Source organism: Benincasa hispida, chromosome 11 (assembly GCF_027475165.1).
Source record: "Benincasa hispida cultivar pf3 chromosome 11, pf3_genome.v1.1, whole genome shotgun sequence".
NCBI classification, from domain to species: Eukaryota; Viridiplantae; Streptophyta; class Magnoliopsida; order Cucurbitales; family Cucurbitaceae; genus Benincasa; species Benincasa hispida.
The window spans coordinates 20,949,306-20,960,140 of NC_143488.1; the positions used below are offsets into that span (position 1 = coordinate 20,949,306).

Sequence of the window (10,835 nt, forward strand, 5' to 3'; positions counted from 1 at the left end):
TTTGGTTTGGTGTATATTGTTCAACCTTTGTATGAACTAAATTTCTTGACTAGTTTAAACTTTTGGTTTAGTAGTTAAAATGGAATTAAAATGAAAAGCCCTATATTCAAACTTCTATTTCATGTCTTTTTTCTACCATTAATGATTCTTAAATTTATTAGCTTTTTTAAGTATTTATATAAGATTAAATTATAAAAAGTAATCATGAACTTTGAAGTTGGTTTCAATTATAGTCTTGAACTTTGAAAAGTTATATCATAATCCTTAACGTTTGATTTTTTTTTTATTTCTATTTTTATTTTAGAAACAGCTTTAAAGTCTTTTTTCATTAAAATCATTGAAAAAGTTTGTTTAAGCTTATCGAACAAATCTAAGCACATATGCAAAGTAAATCTGGGAGTTAAGATTAGCAAAAATATAATAAATGAAAGAACAAAAAATTATGTCTTGGGACTAAAAGAAGAAAGAAAAAGATAATAGTTATACTTCCACTTTATTTCTTTTTGTAGATGTCTTTGAATTTATTCACATAAGTCGATACAAAGTTTTTGTCGATAAAATCTACTACAAAAGTTTGATAAGAGAGGTTTTTTTAAACAAACTTTAAACTTCAAACTTTTGAAAGTTTAAGTATAGAATCGAAACTACCTCATAGTTCAAGAGTTGTTGTTTTTTTTTTATATAATTTAACTATTGATATAATTAAATTTACCTTAATTTATTAACTTAAATTTTTTAACTTAGTGGTGATTTAACATGGTATCGTATTGTAACATGTCCCTGATACGATGTGGTTTGGAATTAACAAAGTTGTAAGCTACTAGGAATGTGATGCTTCAGTTGATTCAAAGGATGGTACATGAATGAACCAATTCAACACCTCATCAAAATGAGAGAAGGATCATTGAGGATATGTAAGTATGGTTGAAAAAGATTTAAAAGAATGGACAATTACTGCTTAATTATACTAGCAAGACACATCTTACTTTTCACTCGATCATAAGAGAACTCAAAAATTAAGTGTGTTTTGTTTGGACAACAAATCTATGTTAGGTGATCTCTAAAAAATTTTTTGAAAAGGTAAGGACAATAAAGTATGTTGAAAGAATCACTATCGAATTATAGGGATAATTTTCACATTTTTGCCAACAATTGTAGATAAGAAAGATGACACGGCCATGTCGAAAGGGACTAGTGTTCTAGAGTCATCATGCACGAAATTTGATTATCACATTTGGGTTAAATCTTGGGTTGGGGTGTCGGAGATAACACCATGAGGTATTGTTTCCGAATTCCTATAATGTCATTTACTCTTTATTTAATATTGATTTTCACTTGTTGAATCGTCTATAAAATTCTAATTATACAATTAAAGAATAATGTCAAAGTATATTGATATATTTAAATTTATTCTCACTTATTAACTTAAGGTTTTAAAATTGTGTATGGTTTGTTTCTAGTTAATAAGATTGACATGATTAATGAAACGTGTTTTATTCATCATTTTCACTTTGAAAGCATTTTTTATGCAATAAACTTTGTTAAGTCGCAAGAAAAACAGTCGAGCAAAATTAAAGCTTCAATGGAAAAAAAATAAGAGGTTAAAAAAAACCTATAAACTAAAAGTTGGTTAAATTTTCAATTGGGGTTTGCATTTTAATTAATTCATTAATAATATTTCAAAGTACAAACAAATTACCTTCAAAATGATGGATTATTTTGGAGCATTTTTTATAGTTTATGAACAAAAAGTTGGCTAAATATCACCAATTATTTGGGTATTGAAAACTTTATTAGCCTATTTAGATATCCACTTAACTTTGTCCAATGTTTGGACTTTGGAGGGTAAGAGATTTTTTTTTCTTTTTTTTTTTTTCCCCCACATTTTCTTTTTAATTAAATTCATGTTTTCATAGCCTCATAAAGTCAATCTCAATCTATTCACCCTAGGATTGGCCCACATTTTACTAGATAACAATTATCTAAGCCTTTTGCCTTCCAGCTAATGTTCTTTTTTCTTTTAAAATTATTGCTCCCTAATCATTTTCTTAATTATTACATTAATTTGACCCTAAAATATATTTATGTGGACAATTTTAAGTTAATATTATTTTATGTGTATATCCATTTGATCATATTTTAGTAAAAATAATTATCAATTATTATCAGAAATGTAGATAATTTGAATGATTGATCGTCTCCTATCTTCATTTATAATATCATATTTTAAATATAAATAAAACCATACAATTTTGATTTATAAAAGCCTCTAAAGAAAAGCTAGGGCACGGTTTTCATATATAATATTTTTCTTCTCTGCGATAGACTACTTTTGTGTCTATCATGACATAAATAGACACAAATAAAAGTTTATTATGGTCTATCATGGCCTATAACAAATAGATAGTGAAATTTTTTATTATATTTATAAATATTTTTGTTAATTTTTCTATATTTGAAACAACCCAAATTACTTATTTAGTATAAACCATGTCTTACCATAATTAAAAATAAAATAGGAAAGATAGTGATGTATATTTACAAGAAGTCATAATTAATGATCATCATGTTGAATGTATATATATATATGCTAATTTAGTACAATTATCAATTGCCACAAGTCAAAAACGCAAAGCACTTTTGTCTTACAATGAGGAGATTTGTTACTATTTAATTGCACCCAAATGTTCATATCTTGATTTGAAAGACATTCAAAGTAGTAATAATATATAGTGATCAATGTATAAGTTTAAATATACTATTTTTAAACTAATTAAAAGATAATAATTGAAGCAAACTTGATCTATTTAACATGAAGAACACTTTGTAGCAACTTCTATTGTACAAAGCTTTTAATTAAGAAATATTATTACAAACTTAGATATATTATATTTATGAGGCATCAATAAGCTTTCATTTGCTTCAACATTTGGAACTATCTAGAAGAAACCGTAAATGTCTACTTCAGAAGTGACGTAAAAGTAAAAATAAATAATAAATAAAAGAAAGAAAAAGGAAAATAGTGAGCAAGAAAAGATTACATGTTTGACGAAATAACGTATTAAATTTTTTTTTATTGGGAAAAAAAAGACTAAATAACTGATATTTCTAGAAGAAGCTTGATTATTTTTATTTATTCATTATTTTTTTTAAAAAAATGCTGGAAGCTTGTTTACATGACGTTCTCAAACGAAAAACAAAGCTAAACATAACAATTTAATTCACACAAGATTAACTGTGCATAAAAATTATTATTATTACTTAATCAATTTTGATAAAATTAACTTCGAAAAATTAAATTAAAAATTATTAAAAATAAGAGATTAAACTTATACTTATGAAAGTAAATGAAAATTAAATGAATCAAAATGATATTTTAATTAAAAAAATATAATACTATTTAACTTTTAGGAAGAAAATGAAACGGTTCTAATCTCGAAACTTTTATATATATATATATTGGGATATTTTTAAATAAAAAAAATTAATCATTTTATTTATAAATATAGGAAAATGTCACTATCCAATATATCGCAATAGACATATATTATGTCGCGGTCTATCACTGATAAACGTGTCATTTTGTTATACTTAAAAAATATTTTCAGTAGTTTTGTCATTTAAAACAACTATTTTTTGTAATCTTATCATATTTCTTCCATTTTTTAAATAGATGATAAATTGGTTTCAATTTTTTTTAAAATTTTAATTAGCTTCGGTAATTTTTCTTTTTATTTACATATTATTCTTCCATTTTAGACATTTAATTTAGTTGTAACGTTTTCCGAATCATATTTTTAATCTTTACAATTAAAGTAATTGGCTCATCATAAGATTCATAACAAATAATTAAAATGAGTTTGATATCATTCTTCAAAGTTGTACGTGTACAATTCATTTCGATTTTCTCTTCTTTTGTTAAGAAAAAAAAGGAAATTTTTAGAGGAAAAAAAAGTCAAATTATTTAAAAAATAATAAAAAAAAAAATACTGATAGATAATGATAGATTTTTATCTATTCCAATCACTGATAGGTTTTTATCAATTTCTATCCGTCTCTATAAATAAAAATAAAAATTTTACTATTTTGTGTAAATAATTTTCCTTATTTTTTTTATTTTTGAAAATTTCCTTAAAAAATTCTAACAAAACCTTAAGAATATAATTACAAAACCTATTTAGTATTTATGGTATTTAGCAAACAAAAATTGAGACAAATTTTCAAAAGAAGAAAAAAACCATTTAAACAGAGTATTAATTGGTTTTATAATGTTATTAAAATTACAAACTATTATATATTTATACATATTTTCTTAATGTTGGAGAATATTAAACAGAAAAAATTAGAAAAGAGGCAAAATGAATGATGGGGCGATGTTCTAGCGAGGAAATGAAACGATTTGGTTGAGTGGAGGGCGGGGAATCGTGAAGTCACAGTCTTGGCGTTGTAGAAAATCCGTGCACGTGGCAACCTTACAAGTTAGGTGGACAGCTGGCTGGTCCCACATAGATACTTCAACAAGGAACTCCCCAGTTAACTACCGTACACAACAACGCATACTATCATTCTCTCTCCTTAATTTTTCTACATTTTCTCTTGTTTCATTGACTCCAAATCGGTTCCCCTATTCTTTTCATTTTTCATTTTTTTTCTATTTATATAAACATAACGCCGTTTTTTCCCCTTATTTTTTTTTATTTTTTATTTTTTTATTTTAATTTTTGGGCCAACGGGAAAAACACAGAGTAACGCAAGCGTTAAACATAAATAATGAAGTCGCTGCCGGTATTTCCTACGACACCCGCGCTACAAGCACGCATGTAACCGGTACAAGCACCGCGTGCTTACCGGATATTGCCGGTTTGATTTTTTTTTTCGTTCTCTCTCTCTAGAACACTAACTAATAAATATTTTTCATTTTCATTATTTTTTAGTTCAAAATTGTTTTTTATTTGTTAACTCTCAAATTTGGTCCTGAATTTTCTTTAAATTTGGATTGCTACTGATTACCTAATGATTTGGTGTATAATATGATAAAAAAATGCAGAAAAAAGCTAGACATTTTTTTTGAGGAAAAAAATAGAAAAAAAAAGCTAATCAATAAAATAGAGTTATACATTTGATGAAAATAAATTTTATTTGTTGCTTTAAAAAGATAAAACGTTTCATGCATCATTTTTATTTACCTTTTTTAGAACTCATTTTTATTAGTTATTCATTTTTATTTATCATTTGTCTATTATGTCATATCGACTCAAAATTAATATTTTAAAGTTGATGGACTAAACTGACATACCGTCCTTTTATTAAATAATGATAATGATTTAAACTTTGGATAAAAATTTTAAATTAATGTTTTTTTATAGGATTTTTAAATTAATTGTATTTCTAATTAGCATAGTTATAATTAATATTTGACCTTTATGACACGTAATTATAAATTGAATTTCAAACATTTAAGATATTTGGTATATATGCATATGTGTTTGTTTCTCATTTATCATAAATCTCTGTTGCGAAATCGACAATTAAAGAATACAAAAAAGAACGTAGAGATAGAGAAGATCGACATATAGATATACATGATTTACTAACAGTGTGTTAGCTACGTCCACGGACAGAGGGAGAACAATATTATTTGAGATAATGTTTTCAAAATTACATCTGAACAGCGCCTCTAGGGTTAGAGAGTTTATATAGTGCATTACTCTAAATCCTATGGTCAAAATCGTAAATAACTGTAAATAAATAAATATGTTGAATATAAAATCTGAATGAAAGATAAATGCTAAATTTGGACGTAAGTTTATAGAAAATTGTGAAGAAAACTTAAAATCCACTTAGAAAATTGAAGGCTTTCTTCTCATTTCTCACAAATATAGGGAAGAAAAAAAAAAGGGAAAAAAAGAAAAAAAGAAAAAAAGAAAAATCTTTCTCTCAGCATCTTTCTTCCTCTCTCAAGGTAGAGTGGAAATCCAAAATTACCCTCTTGCTTTAACAAAATTAACATTTTTTTTTTCTTTGGGTAGATTAATATCCATTTGTCGTCCATATGTTCTTTTTTTTCTTCAAATTTTAAATTTAGATTTTATGATTAGTCAATTAATCTCTCAAAAAGGGTCTAATTTTTTTTATAACTTTTAACATTTTTCTCACATAACAAGCTTTAAGATGAGGTAAGTTAGAATTATAGTTATTTTTAGTGTGTAGACAGCTAGAAATGAATATTGCAAATACAATCATGATAATCATTGTTACAATAAATTGAAAATGGATATATAGGTCTGTAGATTTTACTAATATATTAAAGGATGGTTTCTTTCATGGAAATATAAGATTCTTATAAGGCGGGCATCTTACACTACTGTAAAATAAATACGATAATTCAGATGTCTGAGTATCTAGAGATTTCTGAGTATCTTAGGATACTTTTACAGAGGGCATCTCAAGTATTTTGGATACCATCTTAAAATATGGGTTTTTTGGATTCCCGAGGACATCCTCTTTTTAATTTTTTCACCCTTTTGATATATATATATATATATGTCCATGGGGAGAGGCAAGGCCGAAGATGCCATACCTTATCTCATCCCCGTTCTCCATTTCATTCCCTATCCACATGAAATTCTCCGTCGGGATCGGGGGCGGGGATTCTCCATGGAGACTTCGTGGGGTTGAATTCTCCGTGGAAAATTTTTCCCCATTAGTTTTTTTTTTAAAAAAATAAATAATTAATATAAATCACTAATGTGTTTAAATTTTAATTAAATAATTAACTCTATCACTAAATTATTTATTATATGGTTTATTTTCCATGACAATTTGAATTTAAAGTTAAATTACTCAAATTTAGGCTAAAAAAATAATCAATATTTTTAGTAGAAAGAAATAATTATAAATCAAATTATTCACATATATAATCTAAATTTAAATACTCAATTTAAACATATTCATTATCTCGATCGATAAACAATCGAACTTGAAATTTAAATGTAACATTTATATAATAATAATAACAATAACAATAACAACAACATAACATGAAATAATTATACTAAATAATAAATAGAGTCTAACGGCGATAGAGAATGAATTCTCCATTCTCATCTCCATTTAGCTCACCGATTTTTTTGCCTCACTATCTCATTCCCCACCCCGCCCCGTTTAGCTCATAAATTTTTTTCCTCCACTCTCTCTCTCTCATTTCTCACCTAATCGAAGAATTCCTACCACGTTCGAGACTAGTGGAAAATTGGATATCTATCTATCTATCTATCTATCTATATATATATCGCTCCTCTTTATTTTCCTTTTATAATGAAAATAAATACTGTTAACTATGTATTTCACTTTCTTTAATTATATTTTGGATTTTTTTAGTTTCTCTTAGAAAAAGATATTCAAATTTAAATTAAAAATTTAATATTTATTTTATATAGATTTTAAAATTAATATATACTATTTTGTTGAGAAAACTTACCAATAAAACTATATTAATTTAAAAATAAATTCACATTAATAAAAAAAAATATGTTATATAAGTTGAATATATATTAAATTAATAATAAATTAATGAATAGTTGTAAAGTTATCTTAGAATATTGTGTAGATTTAAGAGATCCTACAAAACAAATACAGTTGTTTAAATATTCCTAAATATCTTAAAAAATATTTCTCCAGATATTTATTATTTTGAGCATCTAATTATTCCGAGTATGTACATTTCTTAAAAACAAACAATTCAAATTTTAAATCTGACGTTTTTAAAAAAAAATTAGAATGGTTTTAACTAATTGAACTATACACACGTGTGAGAGAACCACATCATATTAGAGTGTAACAAAACTTTAGGAATGAGAAAAAGACCCATAGTAAAATTAGATAGAAAAGCACCAAGGACGACTTAAACAGTAATTTTATTAATTAAAGAAAAATGGGAATATGGTTTTACAGATGTGCCCTTCATGTAATGCTTGTTTGGTTTCTAACTCACACCCTCTCTCTCTATAAATATCCATTTCTCCGTTTTGTTTTTCCCTCAACACGCAGAACCTCATCCCATCTCTTCTCTCTCTTCCCTTTCTCTCTCATTCCTCATTCATTCATTCTTTCTTTCTGTTTCATTTCCCAAAATGCCTGAAGCACCAAAAACAGCCACTCCAAATTACAACCTTGTTCAGAAAAACAAAGCCATTCTTCAATTCATCGAAGATGTTACCACCAACGCCGCCCTTGTCCAACGCCAAGTCCTCTCCCAAATCCTCTCCCGCAACTCCAACTCCGAGTACTTGACCCTCTACGGTCGCCCCTCTCCCGACACCTTCAAAACCTCCATCCCTCTCGTCTCTTACGAACAAATCCAACCCTTCGTCTCTCGTATCGCCAATGGCGACTTCTCCCCTATTCTATGCTCCTCTCCCATCTCTGAATTCTTAACTAGGTACGTCTCTATTACCCTATCCAACCTAGGACGTGACCATGCTGACGGTTTGGTTTTTGTTTTTTGTTTTTATGAATTTTTTGTGTCTGAGTTGTCTCATGTTTTGGATTTGGTTTTGCAGCTCTGGTACTTCCGGCGGTGAGAGAAAGCTGATGCCGACCATCGAGGAGGAGCTCGAGAGACGGTCATTGTTGTATAGTTTGTTGATGCCTGTGATGACCCAGTTCGTTCCTGGGTTGGAAAAAGGCAAAGGAATGTACTTTTTGTTTGTTAAAGCTGAGGCTAAAACCCCTGGTGGCTTACTTGCTCGCCCCGTTTTAACAAGCTACTACAAGAGCTCTCATTTTAAAGACCGTCCTTATGATCCTTACACCAATTACACCAGCCCCAATGAAGCCATTCTTTGTCCTGACTCCTACCAAAGCATGTACGCTCAATTGCTTTGTGGCCTCTGCCACCGTCTTAACGTCCTCCGCGTTGGCGCTGTGTTTGCCTCTGGTTTCATTCGTGCCATTCGCTTTCTCGAAAAGCACTGGCAACTTCTTTGCCATGATATTCGCACTGGGACACTAAATTCCCAGATCACGGACCAGGAAGTTCGTGACGCAGTGATGTTAGTCTTACGTCGGCCTGATCCTGAGTTGGCAGATTATGTTCATGGAGAGTGTTGTAAAGGATCGTGGCAGGGAATTATTACGAGGTTGTGGCCGAATACGAAATATGTGGATGTGATTGTTACTGGGACAATGTCGCAGTATATTGGGACGCTTGATTATTATAGCAACGGGTTGCCTTTGGTTTGTACGATGTATGCTTCTTCGGAGTGCTATTTTGGGGTTAATCTTAATCCTCTTTGTAAACCAAGTGAAGTTGCTTATACTCTCATTCCTTCCATGGCTTATTTTGAGTTCCTTCCTGTTGAAAGAAACCACAAAGGCGACAACAAATCTCTCGACGAGCAACAACTCGTCGATCTAACCGACGTCGAACTCGGCAAAGAATATGAGCTTGTTGTCACGACTTACGCCGGTAACTATTATTCTTCCATTTTTCTCTCCTCCATATTCCGTTTTTGGTTGTGGGGTTTTTGAATTGTACGTTTTTTAACAGGACTTTATCGATATCGAGTGGGAGATATCCTAAGAGTGGCGGGGTTCAAAAACAAAGCTCCACAATTCAACTTCATTTGTCGAAAGAACGTGGTTCTAAGCATCGATTCCGATAAAACCGACGAAGTGGAGCTTCAAAACGCAGTAAAAAACTCAGCGAACCATTTGGTGCCATTCGAGGCAACATTGGCAGAGTACACAAGCTATGCCAACACTTCAACAATTCCGGGCCACTACGTGCTATATTGGGAGCTAAACCAGAAGGGCGGCTCGACGACCCCGGTGCCGCCCTCGGTGTTGGAAGATTGTTGTCTTACAATCGAGGAGTCGCTGAACAGCGTATACCGACAGGGCCGAGTGTCGGACAAGTCAATCGGGCCGCTGGAGATCAAGGTTGTGGAAACTGGGACATTTGATAAGCTGATGGATTATGCAATAAGCATGGGAGCTTCAATAAATCAGTACAAAACTCCCAGGTGTGTGAAGTTTCAACCCATTGTTGAGCTTTTGGACTCAAGAGTCCTGGCTTCTTATTTCAGCCCTAAGTGCCCCAAGTGGGTTCCTGGTCATAAGCAATGGTCCCAACAGGATTAGCTCCTTTTTTAATTTCTTTTTGTTTCATGATTGTAGCTCTTGGTTTTTTTTTTTTTTTCTTTTTTTCATCAAAATAATCTGTATGTTCTTCTGATGATGATTTATCTTAATTAGAATTAGGCAAATCTCTCATCTCTTTTGCTAGTTTCTAATTTTTCTTGTTTTTCCTTTTCTTTTTTTTTTTTTTTTTTAATTTCTAATTTGGATTTAGATCCTTTTTTTCCCATATGTAAAAAAAGAATTGAAAAGAAAAAAAAGGTTTTTTGATAAAAAAAAAAAAAAAATCTCTCTTTTCCATGGATGTGTATCGGGTAGTTGTTGTTTTAGAATAATTACAATGGATAACAGTTTTAGGGTTAATAATTAAGTATAGAATAATGTTTTTAAAGAATTATAAATATAGTATAATTCATATAGGATAGATTCTATTACTAATAGATTCTTACCATTGATATAAATTTTATTATATCTACAAATTCTTTTTACATTAGATTTGATTTCTATATTTGTATTTGTTTTTTATAAACATGATCATGTTTTTTAGGGAATTTTGGGTTCATAACTCATGATTTCACCCAGAAATTCTGCCCACTCAACTCTCACGGGCTTTTTGTTGAATTGAAAATAACAAGAAAGGTAAAGCCTTTATAAAAGGCAGACTAACTTTTCCCTAAGCTGACAGTTTGATGGCC

At 29.6% G+C, this 10,835-nt stretch overlaps 1 protein-coding gene across 1 annotated transcript; it reads left to right on the top strand.

Annotated features, from left to right (window-relative positions):
* The first annotated feature begins 8,046 nt into the window (after positions 1–8,046).
* LOC120091520 (indole-3-acetic acid-amido synthetase GH3.6-like) lies at positions 8,047–10,287 on the top strand. The gene is made up of 3 exons (XM_039049598.2): positions 8,047–8,440; positions 8,562–9,469; positions 9,551–10,287. The coding sequence occupies exons 1-3, from the start codon at positions 8,133–8,135 to the stop codon at positions 10,141–10,143; spliced, it is 1,809 nt and encodes a 602-aa protein (XP_038905526.1). The 5' UTR covers positions 8,047–8,132; the 3' UTR covers positions 10,144–10,287.
* Positions 10,288–10,835: the final 548 nt, after the last annotated feature.

Coding starts and splice junctions, on each gene's coding strand:
- LOC120091520 (XM_039049598.2), top strand. CDS start 8,133: ATGCCTGAAGCACCAAAAACAGCCACTCCAAATTACAACCTTGTTCAG. Junction 8,441..8,561: donor ATCTCTGAATTCTTAACTAG/GTACGTCTCTAT, acceptor TTGGTTTTGCAG/CTCTGGTACTTCCGGCGGTG. Junction 9,470..9,550: donor TGTTGTCACGACTTACGCCG/GTAACTATTATT, acceptor GTTTTTTAACAG/GACTTTATCGATATCGAGTG.